Raw genomic sequence first — 19,723 nt, forward strand, 5'->3', positions numbered from 1 at the left:
AAGTCACATGTAATGTGGTAAAAAGACAATTGCATGTCCCTCAAGACCCCAATCACCAATACGTTACAGATAATCCCCAACCCAGACGACGACCGTCAATTCAAGCAAGATTCTCAGTTCTGACATCATCATCATGTGAACAACTCTGCATTAATGTCTCCAACACAATCACTATTACACTATGACTTATGGGAACTGTTTAATATTCTGCTATGCGAGTGAGAACTCAGAAAGATGGCAACATTATTAACTTCATTGTCACAGTGGGGTGACCCGGAAAAAAATACCAAAGTATTTCCATAGTGAGTCTAACATTAGTAGTAAAGAATATCAAAACGAGTCAAAGTTATTATTATTGAGCATGTCATAGTAAAAGAGGATTCCTTTTTGTTCTTGTTGGGATTCAGATAGCGAACGAGTCAAAGGGAATACGGTAAAGATATCATAGCTATCATTGAAGAGAATATAGTTTTTTTTTTTTTTGCTTTTTCCCTTTATTTTTTCTGGCAAAAGGGGTGTGACTCATATCAAAAGCCGAAACTAAAAATGCGTGTGCATTATGAAATAATTAGAATGCCATGAAACATTGTTTATCTGTTAAAAATCTCTATTTGTTCCTCAAATAAACACATAAAGGGGTACACATGTTTACATTACAAGGGGTGTGACAACAAATCACAATAGGACATGCAAGTTGGATTTCTAGCTGCTACTAGCTTGTACTTAGCGATGGATTTAGCAGCATGTTTCAATGTTTAGCAGCACTTTTTTCGGACACGAGGATGGATGCATACCACAACTGTCTCTACCCTGCTGTCTGTTTACCAGATCAAGCAGAGGACCACTTGTTAGACATGTTTTTCATGTAATGTAACCCTTAAATATTCTCACCTTATGCAACCTCTACCATAAGGTATGACTTCACTGTACACCAGCATGCATCCCATTTTAAAAGCAAGGCAAATTAGAGGTTTCAAATTAATTAAAACTCACTAAACAGAAATGTACTAATCTTCTATAGAGGAATATTAGAACACGAAATAATAGCATATGCAATTTTACACCGTATAATTTTGCCTAGAATATGTAAGCACGAATTGTAGAAATTTAAAATTTATGAACGTCATGATATCAGTGGGACACGGTGATTCAACCACTTGTGTGTGTGTGTAAACGAAAGTAATGCTGACACTCCTAATGTTAACCAAAACATTGTCACTTCCATCTCAGATCAAAAGCACATGCTACATTAATATGTTCTCTTTCCTAAATTTTGAAACATGTAGAACTTATCTTATGGTAGAAAATGTAATCCTAGTATTTAGTTCAAAACTTGGTGAACTCTTTAACCCTCCTTATCTCACTTCTCTCGTGCTTTTGCTGATTTCTATGTCTATAGATGAGGAAGAGTGATGAGCGAAGAATCCAAATTCCATGACATGTATGCGTAAATACTACTACTGCCAATAAAGAAGGCCAACATAATCACTTTATCAACACAGAAAGCGAAGCTTCTCTTTCTTTTCCATCAATACAGTTACCATCTGGAGACTTTTTGTCTCTTTGTATTTCTTATGCATTGAATTCCTCAATAACAATGTACAGAATGTAGAACACAGTCTAGGTGAGCAAGTAAAAGAAGATGGAGTTTGATCTTGAAGATCCACTAGTCAACTTGGAAGAAGAGCAAACCTTTACTATATCAAAACTCTTTGCCTCTGAATCTGATCACATGCCCTCCCCAAACTGCTTAAGCTCAACACATTTTCACGTTTCCTTCCGTTCTGAAGCCATATCTCTTATACTTCAGGTGAAACTTATGTTATGTCCATGTAATATGTTCAGTTCAAATGAGTCAGATTTCATGTCACATTTGCTACATTTTGTTATGTTTCTCCAGGTTCAGTTTTCTTGCAATTTGGACCTAATTGTAGCTTACCTTGCTATAAATTACTTGCACCGTTTCGTATCAAGCCAAGAAATTCCGGTAAGAAGATATCTAATGATTTCCCTCTAAGTTTATGTTCACTTCATAGTAAAGTAAGAATACCTTCGAACAATTGTACCTTAATAGCATTCAGTAATTTCCATTTTTTTACCCTTATCTAATGTCCTGAGTTTGCAGCCGGGGAAGCCGTGGTTTCTCAGGCTTCTTGTCATATCATGTCTTTCTCTTGCTTCCAAGATGAAGAACACAACTATATCATTTTTGGATACGCAGGTAAATCTTCAAATTTCACATAATTACAATCATTATTTTAATTGAAGGACAATCTGTAACCATGTCATAGTAACCTGAACATGTGGTGTTTACAATCAATGAACCAGAAAGAAGGTTGCAACTTTAAGGTTCAAAATATTCAGAAAATGGAGCTTCTTATTCTGGGGGCTCTGAAATGGCGTGTGAGGTCAATTACACCTTTTTCTTTCCTTCATTTCTTTCTTTCTTTAGCCGAAATTAAAGACCAAACACTGAAGCAAGCACTTAAAGAAAGAGCTTCAGAGATAATCTTCAATGCTCAAAATGGTACTAGTACTTACTTCTTTATATTCATACATGTAACTCAATTTTAATCTTTATTCAATTCCAATAAGCACAAACTCTGAATTTCATACTTCTTATGGTTGCAGACATTAAGTTCTTAGAGTATAAACCTTCAACTATTGCAGCAACTGCCCTTATCTTTGCATCTCATGAACTATTTCCGAAGCAATATTCTATTCTGAGAGCTTCAATTACAGCCTGTGAGTATTTAGATGAGGTAAGTTTGCATTCAATCGCTACTCTTTGAAGCAAATGTTTGATACATTGTTGACATTAGCATCACGATATTGATGATGGTTATTTTAGGAGATGTTGCCCAAGTGCTTTGATTTGATGCAAGGGATGTTGAGAATGGAAGCAAAGAAGTTAATGATGGATACAAGATTTTTAAGCACTGTAACTCCAGTGAGTGTGCTGGAGAGAAACACCAAACGACAAAGAATTTGATGGTCTTTGTTGAAGAAACAGATTCAAGTTTTCTCAAACTCAAGAAGGTCGAAGCTGAGGGAAAACAATCATGTTTTTTCTGTGTCACTGTTTCCACTCAGTCCAAAACAGAGAGGACGCGAGGCCTTGATTTTGGAATATGATAGTTGAGATATCCATACATTCCTGAGTGTCGTTCACCAAAATGAAATTCAGAAATAATTAAATTAAATGAAATGGAAGTTGTAAGGTGGCACCCCTGCAATGAAATAAAACAGCTGATATAGGTGTTAATTTGAATCTGATTGAACGTTTATTAAGGTCGTGACAGAATTACATCATAGCTGGCATGTTTCGTTTCTAATTTTAAGCAAGTAAAATCATGCCAAAATGTGGTTCAGCGTGAGTTTCACTGTTTTAGGCTTGGCTGTGGCTGTTAAAGAATACATGTTACTGAATAATGATATGTTCCCTATGTTGCGTTGTTATTACTTGAAACATAGAGAAGCCTAAACATTGTTCCATTTCAAGATGGATGATGTTGTCCAAATTGCTTTAAGAAAGGGGATCATTATCATGCATGTCTCTTGCCTTTTCTAATAATAATCATGTTTTCTCTGGTCAAAAGCACCATATATCATTGTTCCAACAGCTTCTTTATATAACCAATCTGCCACTTATTCAAAAAGCAATGTTTGAAACCAAGGACATTAATGAGGCTTAAACTCTTTGCAATTAATTCCTTAAAGAAGATGACTGCGTGCTATGAGGCCCAAAAACATCATAAAAGTGGACCTTCTTTCTCTTGGGGCTTTTGGATGGGCAGGATCGTGAGATCAATTAATTTATTCTTTTTTACTTGCATTTTTCTTCATCAGAAAACATTTTTAAGCAAACACTTTGAGCTAGGAATCTATGTAACTCTTAGTTCTTGTGACCTGAGATGATTTATTTAACATGTAAAATATGCTCTCTCATGTTGATGCAAAGTCCCTCTATCCAAAGTTTTCGTATTTACAATACTTTACTAATAAAAATAATTATTTCTCTTGGTCAATAAAATCTGAGAACATACCAACCGAAAATAGTCAGGTTTAGTGTCTTTTCTATTTGGAGTCATACTTCAGATTTCATTTAAAAGAATTACTATTTACTGGACAGTGGCGTAATGATATGTGTCTTACACGGGTATTAAGTTTATACTTTTCGATTTAAAATTGTTTAGATTTTTTTTTTTAATATATTCATCAATTATTTTGTTTACTTTTTATAAATAAGTGCTAATAAATATGTATATAAATATTTAAAATATACACAAAATAATTATTAATATTAATGTTATTAAATGATTTTACATTCACCCATGTATTATATCATTTTAATTTTTAGAAAATGTCTTAATTAGATAAATTATTTACAATTACAAATAAATTTGTTGAAATGTACCGATTGAATTTAATTCAAGAAAATTGTTAATTATGATTATCACAATACTCAAATCTTCTTTATACAAAACTAGAACGGTCGAGGCACTTCATACTTCTAATAATTATATACAAATAACATATTATAAGAAGTTTACATATAGTTGTTTAGAGAAAAAAAAAATTTATATTTGAGAGGTATAATGATTCACTAAAAAATGGAGACCAAAAGTAATTACATGTCTCAGTATCCTCTTTATAATATTTATAGATTAATTGTTAGATGTATTGATCAAATTTTCAATCAATTGAATCTGTAATAATGGTCAAATTTACTTTAATCAATTGCTAAGTGTATTATGCTTTGATTAGAAATAGTTAAGAATATAATTTGGATCTTGAAACACTTAACTGATATAAATATTAACCTACATTTATATTCTCTTTGACTCTTTGGTGTGCCTGTAATATATAAAAGAATTCTATTTTAAGCCAGATTCGCAAGATGGTCCTCAAGAAAAGTCGATGAAACTTTGATGCGAGAGCAGGCTGTTGAGTGTCTTTTATGTATGATTTACACTCAACTTTTGGCACTCTTTTTGGGTAATTGTAGATAATATATGTTATTTCACCCCTTTAATCTCTAGAATTAAGTTATACTATAAGAGCAGAGGAGTAGTAGCAATCTTAAGGAATTTCTTCAATTTTTGCAGGATTTTTGGCTAGGCAGAGATCCACAGCCATAGCTGTGGATCTGGAGCTCGAGCTGTGGAAGTCTGGGAAGAATATAGAGGTCCAGAAAGTTGGAGCTATAGCTGTGGATCTGCAGCTATAGCTATGGAAATCTGAAATGTACTTTGAAGCTCCAGAGAGTTGAAGCTAAAGCTGTGGACTGGACTCACAGCTAAAGCCGTGGAAGCACCCAGGACCCAATAAAAACTCCAGAGACTCACAGCCATAGTTGTGGCTTCACCGCTTGAGCGTTGGAAGTTCCTTAAGATTGAAGGAATTGTCACAGCTATAGCTGTGAACTCACAGCTGCAGCCTTGGAGGTTTCTTCACCCTGAAGGACTCTCCACAGCTATAGCCGTGGATCTGCAGCTGCAGCCGTGGAAATAAAAGTTACTTTTTGGTCTTGTTTTGAAGCCAATATAAAAGGGAAAAACAAGGGATAACATAGGGAGCACGAATTTAACAGAGAAAAACAGGGGAAAAGCTTGTGAAGAAGGAAGAACGAAGGAAGAACAGAGACTTGGAAGCTGGATCCTTTGGGAACGAAGATCAACTCCATTTCTTGATCCTTTGCTTTGTAATTTCTTCTTTTCACTCTTTGATTCTGTAATGGCCATGGGTGGCTAAACTTCTTAAGGATTGGTTAGATGTAACTACTAACTCCTCTTCTTCTTAAATATATGCATTTTGATCTCATTATTTGTGTAATGATTCTTCGCTTAACGCTTATATCGGCTTGATCAACCGTTGTATGATTTTTGGCTTTTGAATCCAGTTGGAAAACGCTTTCGAAAACCCGAACTGAATCTTGCACCTAATCACCTCTTGTTCTAGGAATAGACTTGATTTGGTTAGTCACATTGTTCAAGTTATTGTTCTTAATACGAAGTGTTAGACTCAAAACATTGAGGAATCATGTTTTGAGCTTAATGACTTTAGGATTCAACCTTGAGGAATCTTGTTGGATTATTTAATGAACGTGGAAATAATGAAATTAGAATTGCATTTATGTTAAGAAGATCTATGAGTTAGCAAGTACATCTGAGTCAATCCTTGTTTCTTAATCATTGTCTTTACTACGTTTGCTTTATTGTGTTGTTTGAATCTGTTTTCACTCAATTGAATTTTTAAACTCATTCTCTTTTAAATCATTTGAGCGAGAATTACTAAACACGCAAATCCCTGAGGACGATCTTTAAATACTACTTCGAAACTTGGTTCACTTGCCAAGTGATAGGTTTGCGAAAATCTTTATCACAGGCATAATACACAATTACAATGGCATTCTTCCAACACTATAATCAAACTATACTCAGGGGTTTGGTTAAAATAAGACCCCCAATAGTTGAAAATGACATACATAACCAACATGCACATTTGCAAACTAACGTCTCCCCCTCCAATGATTATAAAAACAACATTAGAAGCCATCATTACTAGAGGGAATTTGATGTGTTGCAGCCATCATTACATTCATTTCTTTGGCAACAAAATTGATGAAATATGCACTGCAGATACCAGGAAGAGACTTCAGATGAAGAACCATTGTTTCAATGCTTCTCCATTACCTTGACTCAAGATTCATTGCTAACATCCATGCTCCTTTCTTCATCAGTAGGCTTGATGGATACAATAGAAGGAGGGCGTAACTCAGAGAGAGCTTTACTATCATCTCTAAAGCCACCTATGAATATTGTGTCACCACGACCGTGCCAAGTGCCGTTTTGAACATTGTTCATCTCAAGTGTTCTTGACTCCTGTAATATATATTACAGAGATATAAATATTCAACACCCCCAGTTATAAATATGTCCCCATTTTGGCTACGCTCACCACTAATGTGAAAGATATTCAATTATCAACAGCTTTCATTTTTTTTTCAGAATACAGCTAATTCAATCAACATGAGCCAAGAAGGGAAAGAATTTAGAAATTACCTGACATAATGTGCAACAAGGACAGATCAAATGGAAAACACAATCGTCTAACGAACTATCACTACCCTGAAAAATCACCAATCAAAAGCGTGTAAGATATACACACACAGCCAAAGTTTAGTCAGAGTTGGTCAATATATATTACGCAAACAAATATAAGCTCAATTGATAAAAATAAAGTCAACATGCATTTCAGTCCACACAGATCAGAAAGTCAGCTACTCTATCAATTTTAAACATTTTAAAACTCATGCTCCAACATTGGTGCATGCAGGCAAAAATGCCAAATAAAATTTGTCACTTTAGTCTAAATGAATTGTACAATATAAGGATAAAGGAGAAAACATAACAGTTTTGTCATTTGATCGCACATTGGATAGCTCCTAACAGAATCAAACTAAAGATGCTGTAATCCAGCAAGATAAATAAATAACAGGGTTAAATATATTTAGTCCATGCAAATAAGATAAAGTTTGTTTTTGGTCCCTCAAAAATTTATTGTCTCTTTTTGGTTCCTCATTTGTAAAATGTATTAGATGTTGTCTGTTTTTCATCAAAATAAATTGTCTATTTTTGGTCCCTCATTTGAGGAAAATAAAGATCACATATGATATGACACATTTCAATAAATGAGGGACCATTGGACCAAATGCAGACTATTTATTTTTAAGAGACTAAGAGCAAATATTGCTTTTTACATCATAAACTGTGTCTTTCACGTCAGCAGCTTATATACAATGTGGTAAAAATATATATAATTTCAGTAGATTTGCAGGAAACCACAAGAACCTCGTATTCTCACAAGTGTGTAAATGTAGATTCTATAAATAAAGAAAACAAGACAGACAAAAGCCCTAGAAAGTGAGATTGCCCCTAATGCGTGCAAGTAATCCACCCTTAAAATTGAGAGGGTGGATACATCCCATACTGTAGAGGTAAGAAGAGCCTTGTCCAAACAAGAAAAAATATATGATAGAGGGAAAAGAAAATATGTAAATAACTCTATCAAAACCTATCTATGAATATTTAGTGCTAATAATAAACACAACTCCAGTATAGGAAGAAAAAATGCTCACCTTGATGTTGAATTTCTTTCGCATACGGGTTCGGTAGTATCCTAAGTATGCTCCAAGAGCAATGATGAATGCAACCGCTAGGTATAAGAAGTAGTGAGTCTTCGTGATAGTATAGGCAATGAAATTAACAAAGGCACCAGCAGCGAGGAGAAAATGAACTATAGCCTGCAACATAAAACATGGAAATTCAAACTTCAGAGAGCTATATTGCCATAAACTATAAGACAAATTGATAAAGTAATTGCCAATTCTAAAAGTGGTCCCTTTTGTTGGAGTTATAATATGATCCCTCTAAACAACACGTGCAATTTGAATTTCCAAGAAATTTAAATATACCTGTATATAGCAAGAACCAAAACCAGCTAGCTTCATGTTCTTCCCGAATCGGTAGCAAGGGCAACTGCATCGCAAATGAGCAACTATTTACAAACATGATATATTACAAGTCCTTTGAATAACCACAAAACCTCAGCACGTTATCCGTGTCTTTGTATAATTTTGCATTTTAGTCTTTCATTGACCAGAAAGGTATTCACATAAATACATGTGTATATGAGTAGACAAAGTGCCCAAGCACATAAATGAGCAAACAAATTACACTGACCTAATTTAATCTGTCAAAACCCAACAAAATATATCAGCAACTAAGAATAATAAGCATCAATGTCACAAATCCCTCACCTACACCCAACATTGAGAAGATAACAATAACAATATCGGACTCCTCGAGTTCTACCATTTAAATCATGAAACCTTGAATTTATGAACAAAAATCCATGCCAAAAAATAAAATGCAAACTAAATTGAAACCCGCTTACCAGTCACATTCTTAACGTAGTTTACATTAGGGACCTAATGACCAAAAAGGACATCTTACAGAACTGAAATTTCTCTACCCGGAGATGAAGGATGAATATTAACAAATAACGATAACCTAATTCACTTCTTTCAAAATTAGCTAAGCTTCAGACAACAACTAGTGCTATCCTCGTCCAAAACAATTTCATTTTTATTTTTAAATACACAACTTCCCATCATACAGAACATCAAATAAACAACACCTCAAAAACACAATATTTTTTTTTTTCAAATAGAAAGCACGTAACATTAAACCTCACCAGGCAGATTCGAAAGCGATGCGACGATCCTCAAAGCAATCAAGAAGCTCACCTTCCCACATCCTCAAAACCCCACCTTGCTGTTCTTCATCCCCACCACCAAGCTTCCCCCAACTTCCATGAGCACTTTGCAATGCCACAGAGGAACAAAGCATGTCAAAATCCAAAACCGCCATGCCCTCCAAAAGCCTCTCCTTCTCCTCCTCACCATCACCTTCCCTTCCCTCTTCCACCCTCTCTTGCTTCTCCAAATCCCCCATTGCCCCAAAACAAAGCTTACGCCTTTCTCTTCCCTCCCCCCTAAAGACCCCTCCTTTTTATTGCAAAATCCCCCTTTTCCAAGACACCTTTGCGATTTCGCTTTATGGGGTTTCAGGAAAAGGAAGAAAAAATAAGTTTTTCTTAAAAAAAATAAAAGACAGTGAGAATTGAGGATTCTTCTGTTGTGTTTGTTGCGGTGGCTTTGTGCGTGGGTTATGAAAGCAAGTGGGACGATGTTTGTTGCAGATAATGATAATGACAATGATAATAATATTATTATCATTATTATTATTAAGAATAACAACACTAACAGTGATCCCTCGGTTGGCGGATAATAATGGCGTGTGGGACCCGATAAAGTGTCTCAATTTGAATGGTACTACAGCAACCACATCGTCAAGCTAAGATTTTCATTACCGGTCTACTAATTTTGATTTTGCTTCTTTTTAATTACGGTAACTTCGCTAATAATAATAAACGTAATCAATTTTCTCTTTTTTGATAAGACGGGGATAGGATAACATGTCAAACGTGATTACCAAAAATAACATGTCCACTGTGCCAGCGCCGTTGCATTGCCTCTTCAATTCACTTTGTCCATCCAGAAGATGAGACTCAAAGTTGAAATTGGAGAAAAACGACAACAACTTTTGCCAATTCAATCAGCTAAATGTGAAGCCAATTTCACTGTCAAAGTTAACAAGTTGCGTTTTCTAACACGTGACTTTTACATGTTTTGATTGGTTATTGGAATAAACAATAATAGAGATCTTTAGAATCAAAATGAAAAAATACTAATAGATATATTTCTCTAAAAAGTTGGAATTTTGCTATATTGATACGAGTATTATAATGTAACCATAATTGTACCACATCTCGTTTGACCTAGCATTCTATGATGACTAAATGAGATTATTGGTCAAAAATCTTTTAAAAAAAATTGTATTGACCATATTTAAATAACTGACCTACATTTACGTGAATCAATCTACACAAGTAATTAATAGTACAAATTTGGTTAAATAGCATCGCTAGTGATTTTGTGACCATTGACAAAGTAACTAGTTGAAGTAACAAAATAGAAAGATTAGACAAAGGGGGAAAAACTTCGAAACAAAGATATTTTTGCTTGTTTACAAATAATTGAAGCTTCCATAATTTTTTAATTAAAAAATAAGGTTAAAATATTTTTTAGTATTTATAATTTAAAATAGATATTCTTAATTCATATGTTTATATTTTTTTAATCTTTTTTAATTCTTATAGTTTAAAATATATTTTTTAGTTTATATACTTACAATTTTTTAATTTTTTTATTCTTTATCATTTTTTTTAATGTTATCTATTTTCTATATGTGGTATAAATTTTTTATTTTGTGAAGATTAAAAAAAATCATATATCAACTATGAATATCGCATATAAAGGTGCACAAATATAAATTTAAAATAATTTTATAACATTATTTATTTTTTTTGACGTGATATAAATCTTCAATGAACATTTTAAACAAGATATAAAATATCAAAAAATTTAATTTAAAATAAATTTGACATTAGACATACAAAATTAAATTAATATCTTTGTTATATCAATATCAAAGAAATAACGTTATTAAAAAAATTAACAATATAAATTAAAAATATTTAAAAATTGTAAATATATGACTAAAAATATTTGTATCTTAAATTATAAAAATTAAAAGTAATTAAAAAAAAATAAGTATAGAAACTAAAAAAAATATTTTAATTAAGGATATAAAGAATAAAAAAATATATTATAAAAAACAGCGAGCAAGTTTGTTAGGTTGTGTTAAAACTTAGAAGGTAGGGAACATGCCTTCCATATCCATGCCATTGTTTTTTTGTTGATAAATATCCATGTCATCTTTATATAAACAAATATGTAGGGACAAAATATAATAAAAAAATGGGGCAATATAAGTTGGATACTTGGATTAGATAAGTGATGAATCGTAGATGTGGATAAAGAATACCGTACCACTGCCCACCCAACCCAAGCTGGCTTCAGTTATATTTTCTGCCGTACAAAAAGAAATAGAATGTTTTCCAACCGGAGTCTCCAAAAATAAAAATAAAATAAAATAAAAGCACGCATGTAAAAAAATAATTAAAATATTTATATAAAAATCCATTTCAAAATTTAAGCTGCGTAATGTATTTTTTTTTTTTGTGTGAATAATTCATATATATTCTGATAATTTTACTGTAAAAATTAAAGCATATCCAATCCAATGCCATACAAAATGATGAATGATGATCACAGTTGACAAGTAGAATAACATAGAACCTTTGCTTGAAAAGGAAAGAATTTTTTTATGTTTAAAATCTTAGGAAAATTACCCTAACGTAACATCTAGTTGGTTAAAAACGAAAGAAATAATAATACAGGGTTTTGCTTTCAACTTTTGCTTTTTATAAGTGCGTAACGTTGTTACAATTGCATGTTTCTCCCTCAAGCAGCCCACGTGCTGCGCGCAGCCAATTATTTATTCGAATGGAAGAAATTGACTTAAAAAAGAAAACTCATGTTATTCAACTGTTAGTGTATCCTAGCCGGGAAGAAAATCATAATTCACAAGAGCTGTGAAAAGACTCAAAATATTGTAAAATTTTAATTTTAATCCATGTAAAAATATTTTACTTATTTAATTCTCACATTTTAACAGAAAACACATTTTTAACCTCTTAATAACATCATTTCTATAACCATAAATACTAAAAAGGTATAATTTTTCATAATTAAAAAAAAATAACATTTCAAAATATTTAAGAGACAAAAAATTCATTTTATACAACAAAAAAAATAACGATGAATGTTATTTACTATCACTAATAGAAACTCGTGTTGAGACAAAATTCACTGAACGTGACCACTGCGGGTTCTGATAATGTTCATCCCTAAAATGGCAATTATATTATATGCAGTAATTAAAAACAATATTACTATTAAAAAATAAAGATATCCCTAGGAAGTTGACAAACAATTATCAACCGAAATTTCTAAGCTGTCTATTAATAATTTAAAATTACCAAGCCTCACCAACATTGTAGATGATTTATCGCTCACCAACCTGCAGTAGTGACAGCCAGTATCCTTTCACAATAAATAAAGGTACAGCTAAGAATGCATTCATTACATTTAACATAGCCAATCGCTAGTCATAATATGGTTCAGGCTGATTTTTCACGTACAAATAAATAAAAGTTAATGACAGTATAAAATTTTGTTATCTTGATAACTAATTATATTTTTAAATTGTATCAGTAAATGTGTTTACAATGACATGATACAATTAAAAAATATAATTAATTGTCAGTATAAAAAAAATTTTACACTGACAATGTATAAGTGATTAACTCAATAAATAAACCTTCAATGGTTTATCATGGGCAAAGAAATAATAATAATAATAAAAAGGTAAAAGTGAAATAAACAAGTAGAACATTTAATAGTCATACAGATGATATGTGTATCACGGTAACAAGGTAACCTCATCAAGAGAAGTTAAAACACAATTTTTCTTCTCATGGGTGGAGTACCCAACAAGCTAAATCAATAAAACGTCAAGTTTTCATTGCAGGTCTAACCAGCCCTAAACCACTACCACTTCCCAAATGCTTGAAGTCTGTGGCTTCAAGATGATCCCCGTGAGCAGCAAAACCTGTCCCTCCCTTCTCCAAATTCACCAAATTTCTCTCTTTACAGGCCTTGTTGCAAACAAGACAAACCTTATCAACAGCCATAAATCTGTCAGCGCACTTCTTGCAAAATACATGCCCACATGAACTAAGGGCCACAAGCGACATTGTGTTGGTAAGAGTAACTTTACAGCTAGGGCAAATGTAGGTCTTGTCAAGAGCCTTGGATTTTTTCTGCTCACTAGTATCCTCAGTAAACTGGACAGGGAAAAGTGTCTTTAACTTCAGTTTCTCCTTGCCTTCCGGACAGATAGTGCTGGTAGAAGGGGCTTCTACTTTGACAGAAGCTTCCGGTGTAGCAGAAGGCAGCCAAAATGCCTTCATTGTCCGAAGGGCTTCCTCCTCAAAGGAAGTGGCCTTCACACTGTTTGCCCCATGGAAACCATTCTTATCACGGCTATAATTTCTGTCACTGTATTGCGGTACAGCACCATGATTTTGTTGATCAAATGCATCAAGCTCTTTAGCCTTTTGCAGCATCAACCTCTCTTCTTCCTCCTCTTTTTCTTGCTTCTGCTGAGTAGCATGGGCTGCAACCTTTCTGTTTTATTAAAAATAGTTATCACAACCACATTGTTAAGGTTCACAACAACATAACAATCATTGTATCCACACCAAGGAAAAACATATTATAAACAAAGACAATATAGATTTAAAATTCTGAGCAATCAATGGCAGCTATTCTGCATAAGTACTCAGATGAGCAATCACAAAGACCAGCAGATTCTTCTTGATAGAACTGGTCAAATCATTTTCTTTATTATAAGAAAAATTATAAACATTCAGAAATGGTTGATAGAATGCATAATTTTACAAGATAAACCCAATGCAATATCAGAAACAGATTAGGGATCTTAAGGGACTAGAAAAAAGTACCACTGAAGCATTATAACGTATATCAACATTGATGACAAAGGAAAGTTATATTGAACAAGCCAATGGAAAAGCTTGTGGAGAAGTGGTACTGATGGTCAACTGGAACCATATCACAAGAAGAAAAAAAAAAGTCAAGTATGTGTAATCAAGTATTGAACTTCAGAGGCACACAGAAATGGGCAATCATGCAATGACATTTATCAATATTAATAGACAGTAATCCAAGATAAATGACATGGTTATACTTATGACTAATGAGCCCATCACAAATATAGAAAAATTCAAAGAGAACATCACAAGTGAACAAAATCCTCAATCAACAGTTTGCAAGAAGGACCGCTGTGACAGAGACATGAAACAAACCAATATTCTGAAACAGGACATCACCTTCCCAAGGCAGCCATATCATTACCCAGTTGCAAGTTGCAACAAACAAAATTCAACTCAACTTCACAAAACAAATCATGCAACACCGGAAAAATGATGCCTTAAACAACACAGCTCAGCTATCTAAATTCGAAAAGCATTCAACCCAGTGAAGCAAATTGATTGTGTCAAAGAACAAATCTAGCCTTGTAGAAAATTTCATCTAAGAATGTACAGTAATTCAAGCAGCTTCAATTAAACAAACGTCCGTCGGCAATAAGAATATAAGTGAAATTATTTTCATATCGATTCCAATTAAAAGGCACAGCAAAAGGTATCCCACTCTTGTTCAACAAAGGACCAATAGAAATGCAAGTAATTGGAGTTGAATCATAGGGTTTGCAATTTGAAATAAAATAAAGCGAGATAGAAAATAGACCTTTGAATGTCTTTCTTCTGAGACAAGAGGCACTGGAGAATGCACTCTTTGCAAAAGAGATGGCCCTTGTGACAGCTCATAGGGTCGATTAAGGATTTGAGGCAGAGGCAGCAGGCATCGAAGGGCTTAATGGAGTCCTTGCCGAGTCTCTCCTTCTGGGTCCCATAACCTAGCTTCCGCTTCTCATCGTACGTGAAGAAGGCGAGGTCGTTGTTGTTCTTCGAGTGCCTCTGAGGCATCTTTTCCAACCAGAACGATTGATCGATCGATACTCGATACACAGATAGATCGATAGGGTTTTAGATCTTCAATTTCCAATTCAAACGGAACCACTGGGCTGGGCCTATCGTTTCTAATTTCTATATCAGATTTTAATCTTATTAAACAACACACTTATATTACATTACAATTATAAAATTTAAAATCTGTCTATACCTATTATAAATAATAATAATATAATTATTTTTTCACTCCACTTTTTAGTGTATTTTTCGATATAAAAAAAAAATTAATTTTTCATAACCTTTCTAAATATAAATAACTACCCACAACCATCTAATATATGTTTATATATTTGATAGTGATATAAAGTTTAACTAGAAATAAAAATAGGTTAGACTTTAAATAAGATTTTATGAAATTATTTCTTTAAAATTTAATCATGATCTATTTAATAAAAAAGTCAATTTTAAATTTTAAAAGAAAACATATTTATATAGAAAGATAACGCTTAGATTTATAAAAAAAAAAGTTGCTAAGTTGGATAGGTTAGTTTATTTATTTATATGATATAATAAAAAATTAATATATATTATTAAAAATATAAATAAATTTATAAAACAAAAATAAATTATTAATATTTAAAATATTTTATATAATTATTTTTTTATCATAAATTTATAAGTTCATTACTTTTACATTATTTTTTAATAGAAAATGATTCACTTTTTCTTTTATATTTTTTTAATTTTAAATTTTAATAGTTGAGTAAATATTTTTAAAAATTAAATTTATTAATTTAATTAACATTAATAATTTAAATATGTTTTAAATAAATTAATAAGTTAGGCTAAATTTTAAAAATTACACTTATAAAAGAAAGTCTATGATGTATAATAGGTTAAGTTTAGACTTTAATTTTATATAACAGACTCATCCTATATATTTAAAATATGATCCAGACATATTTTCATCTCTAGTCTTAATCCCTCTAATTAATTATCATATTAATTATTAATTTTTTAATAAATTATTATTATTATACTTTATTTTCTAAAATGTAATATTTTTACTTTAAAAAAATCATATTCAACTATCCTACTTTTTAATCCTCACATATAAAAAATTTTAATTCTGAGATGATATTTTACATTGAGACCATATTTTCTATGGTTCTCCTATGAAACTGCGTAGGATTTGATATAGTGACCACCCATAGAATTTCTATGTTGCTTAAAGAAAGCGATTGACCCTATATGACCATCTTTGTCAGAAAAAACTTTTGACATTGCGGGATACCAAAGTGAGAGTAGTGGCTACAATTTCAGGATAAAGGATATATCCATAATGCATAACATTTTTCTTTTTGTGGATCATACATACACATTGTACATTCAGAGACAAATCAAAAAAACCAACAGCTTTTGGAGCATAAATAATCCAAGGAATAAGCACACACATATAACCCAAAAAGTATCTCCTGTGTCCGTAGTGGTAAATTTTGGCAAAAGCTTGCACCTGCAGCCACACATATATATATACGCTATTTTTCTTCCAACAACCATTTCACACGAAGTCATTGCATATATACTTCCTAATTTAACCCCGTCCATCCCATTCACTTTTTTTTTTTCATATCTCGTTTGTAAACGTGGCATTAATTTAGTTTAACATTCTTTGGGATTAGCAATTATGTACTATTATCCATGTTCAACTGTACTTAAATTATAAATTAAGTTTATGGAAGGCACGTGAAGGTGTCGGATATGTCTGGTCCCACTTCCTAATTATCAGCTTCAAATCTTAATAAGGCTATTTTATTTTATACTGGTGTGGTGAACCACATAAGAGATGGTTGTTCTTTCCTTTTTAATTTTAGTCTAACACATGGGGCCTGCTTATGTATTCGTTTTATTTAATGCCAGGGGATCATCGTGTGTACTATTTTATAAACATAAGAAAGATTCTAGGCAATATCCTAGATCGGACAATTCTTCAGTCAGGGAAAATTACTGTTCAGAATTCAATTGTCCTCACATTTCGTGTTGGAAGGAGAGCCATGTTATCACATCAAATAGAATTGAATGCATGAAATGCAATTAAACTACTATAGTTATTCAATAAATTCTAATAATTAAGGCAAGTGGACAATCTTGGATTAGAACAGCAAGTTGAATGCCCTATCATTGTGACCCGTCATTATTTTCAAAACAAGTAAATCAAAATCAACAGTAGTGTCTGTTGGTATTTAGAAAACACTAACATGTTGCGAGAGAACTCAAATCTCACAAATCAATCAAAAACAGAGAAGGAATAAAATGTTAACACAAAAACCTGTGGCACCTGAATGGATGGATTTAATTGGTAATAATAAGCACGAAACTCCAGGTTTATTAGCAACTAAAGAGATTAGCATTCCCCGATTTTAGCCCATGCAATTAGCACTCTACTTGTTAAATTCTACACGAGCATCTAACCCTGATCATCTTGATTTTCTTGTGTATTCAAATTCAACTAGGATGCATATTCTGGTGTAGTTGCCAACAACAAACATATCCATGACCAGATACAGTAGCTGCATGAGAGAGCGAATTCGTAGATGATTACTACAGCACAAAAACTAGCAATTGACTTTGTTACCTGTGAAAACGTTAAGGAAATAAAAAGAAATAATATCAAAGACCTTGGAGTTGGAGGTGTATGATCTTAGTTTTATGAACAGATGTGACAAGCCAAAAATCATCAAAATTAGAAAGAAAGAAAAGGGGGAAAAAACACGGGATAGTAGAAACATTAATCTGAGGCAGCTTCTTCAACATTAGAGAACCTGGTAGAACTAGTTGCAACACTTGAAGAAGTGGAAGCAGGGGGTGGTGGTGTAGATGTCCCCGGAACCACTTGATTTTCTTCATCATCTTGAGTCACACCACCATCATGGTTTTCCACGTGATCCTCCTCTGTGCCATCATCATGATCGTGATTCTGTTGGCTGCAGGTACAAGTGTTGCAAACGGAGATGGTGGGTACAAACTTGGGTCCAGTTCCGTGCCAAGCTGTTAGTGATTGACAAACATGGCAGAGGAGAATCCTAGGATGCTTGGTTACGAGGAAGTTTGCACTGTGAACCTTAGCATCGCATTCCCAACAGAGGCTCGCTTGATCTGATTCACAGAACAATTTTGCGGGCTTGTTGCAAAGCTCGCACTTCTTCATCCTCAACCTTCAATTAAATTCTCTTCCTCTCTGTTGTTATGACCACAACACATGCTAGATATCATCATATATTAAAATATTAAATTGTGAACAAAGGTGCAGGCAACTTGCAAGTTGTTGAACTATTGAAATCTTCTCTAGTTTTTGTCTTTCACAGATTTTGATTTCTCGCTCTTAGGTGGAAAAAAATTTGCAGAGAGAGAAATTGTGTACATGTAAACGCTAAAGTGAGTCATCTAAATATAAAGTATTAGATGAAATATAAACCCTAAACCCTAAACCCTAAACCCTAAAAGCAATAAATAGTGGTAAAAGTTGGTATCGGTGCAGGTGAGCAATAATTATGGCGATAATATGTTCGAAAACAATTATTCTAATATGCTTAAAATGCATGCATATATGACAGAAGATTGGATGAAATTTTGTGAAATTGTATATCCGACTAATTTAGTGGTAATAAGTGCAAAACCTATTGACAAAATGATAATGATGGCATAAATCCCGTAATATATATGTCCAATTGTGAGAATTTAAATTTGTTCAGATAAATAAGTAAAAAAATATTATTGATGTGGCTTACTATTTAAGCAGGAGCCACAACAGATGGCACTAATTTTTTTTTATTTTAAAAAAGATGTCCTATTGCTGATATTATGGAGCTTTTGGTGTTACTCTCTGTGAATGTGCGGTTGATGATAGTGTAGTGTACGGATGCACTTAATTTTGTCCCTCTGAAAGTATAAGAATTGGGGAAATATGAGGAACTTAGAGCAGCCTTGGAATAGGACACGTGTTTACACAGTGATGAGTGAAATCTGTGGGCTTCTTTAGGTTTGCCTCAATTTGGTCTTGGAGTAGGTGGTTTTGGTCATTTGGGCATACAACACAAGTACTGTATCCACTAAATCAGACTCTTTCATTCCTTATGTAACAATTGTCGCGTGAGAAAAAAAATTAATTCTCAAAATAATTTTTTTTTTTTATTTTTAATCTAATATTAATTATTTTTATTTTTATTTCTAATAATATTTTTTAGAAAGTTGTTGTATTGTGTAAATTTTATAAAAGATATATAATAATAAATTTAATTTTATAAAATTAATGTCATTTATCTATTTAGTAGCTTCTATTGATTTGTTTTAAAAAAATAAAGTAGAACAATACTTATTATTTGGTAGGAGTAATACTATAGGATTTTCGTGAAGAGGCATTGTTATGCATGGAACAATTAAAAGTTACTTGACTTACTTTTGTAAGAAGAGTGGTATAACACTAGGGATGGGATACAATCGTAGCCACGGATGCATGTTATAAATTAGAAATACATAATTAAATCGATATTATCTTATTAATAAAGAAGGTGGGAATGAA

General features: G+C 32.7%; 4 protein-coding genes across 5 annotated transcripts; 1 reads left to right on the top strand and 3 right to left on the bottom strand.

Annotated features, from left to right (window-relative positions):
• Positions 1-747: 747 nt before the first annotated feature.
• LOC109788370 (putative cyclin-D6-1) lies at positions 748-4,068 on the top strand. Its single transcript, XM_029269240.2, has 6 exons — positions 748-1,810; positions 1,901-1,987; positions 2,126-2,221; positions 2,329-2,527; positions 2,632-2,762; positions 2,852-4,068. The coding sequence occupies exons 1-6, from the start codon at positions 1,643-1,645 to the stop codon at positions 2,990-2,992; spliced, it is 822 nt and encodes a 273-aa protein (XP_029125073.1). The 5' UTR covers positions 748-1,642; the 3' UTR covers positions 2,993-4,068.
• A 2,226-nt stretch (positions 4,069-6,294) lies between these two features.
• LOC109788371 (protein PLANT CADMIUM RESISTANCE 10) lies at positions 6,295-9,773 on the bottom strand. Its single transcript, XM_020347078.3, has 5 exons — positions 9,259-9,773; positions 8,477-8,540; positions 8,141-8,305; positions 7,065-7,130; positions 6,295-6,884 (listed from the first exon to the last, which is right to left on the bottom strand). Exons 1-5 carry the CDS (start codon positions 9,516-9,518, stop codon positions 6,702-6,704), a joined length of 738 nt encoding a protein of 245 aa, XP_020202667.1. The 5' UTR covers positions 9,519-9,773; the 3' UTR covers positions 6,295-6,701.
• Positions 9,774-12,939: 3,166 nt separating this feature from the next.
• On the bottom strand, positions 12,940-15,276 carry LOC109788369 (phosphoinositide binding protein). The gene is made up of 2 exons (XM_020347075.3): positions 14,921-15,276; positions 12,940-13,780 (listed from the first exon to the last, which is right to left on the bottom strand). The coding sequence occupies exons 1-2, from the start codon at positions 15,157-15,159 to the stop codon at positions 13,105-13,107; spliced, it is 915 nt and encodes a 304-aa protein (XP_020202664.1). The 5' UTR covers positions 15,160-15,276; the 3' UTR covers positions 12,940-13,104.
• Positions 15,277-17,233: 1,957 nt separating this feature from the next.
• Positions 17,234-18,789, bottom strand: LOC109788364 (uncharacterized). Of its 2 annotated transcripts, none has more exons than XM_083067092.1 (2): positions 17,932-18,789; positions 17,234-17,779 (listed from the first exon to the last, which is right to left on the bottom strand). In XM_083067092.1, the coding sequence occupies exon 1, from the start codon at positions 18,350-18,352 to the stop codon at positions 17,933-17,935; it is 420 nt and encodes a 139-aa protein (XP_082923218.1). In that variant the 5' UTR covers positions 18,353-18,789; the 3' UTR covers positions 17,234-17,779; position 17,932. The 2 variants fall into 2 exon arrangements, with proteins under 2 accessions (XP_082923218.1, XP_020202658.1); XM_020347069.3 differs by having other exon boundaries at positions 17,967-18,783.
• Between the last annotated feature and the right edge of the window lie 934 nt (positions 18,790-19,723).

Source organism: Cajanus cajan, chromosome 1 (assembly GCF_000230855.2).
Source record: "Cajanus cajan strain Asha chromosome 1, NIPB_CcT2T_4, whole genome shotgun sequence".
NCBI classification, from domain to species: domain Eukaryota; kingdom Viridiplantae; phylum Streptophyta; class Magnoliopsida; order Fabales; family Fabaceae; genus Cajanus; species Cajanus cajan.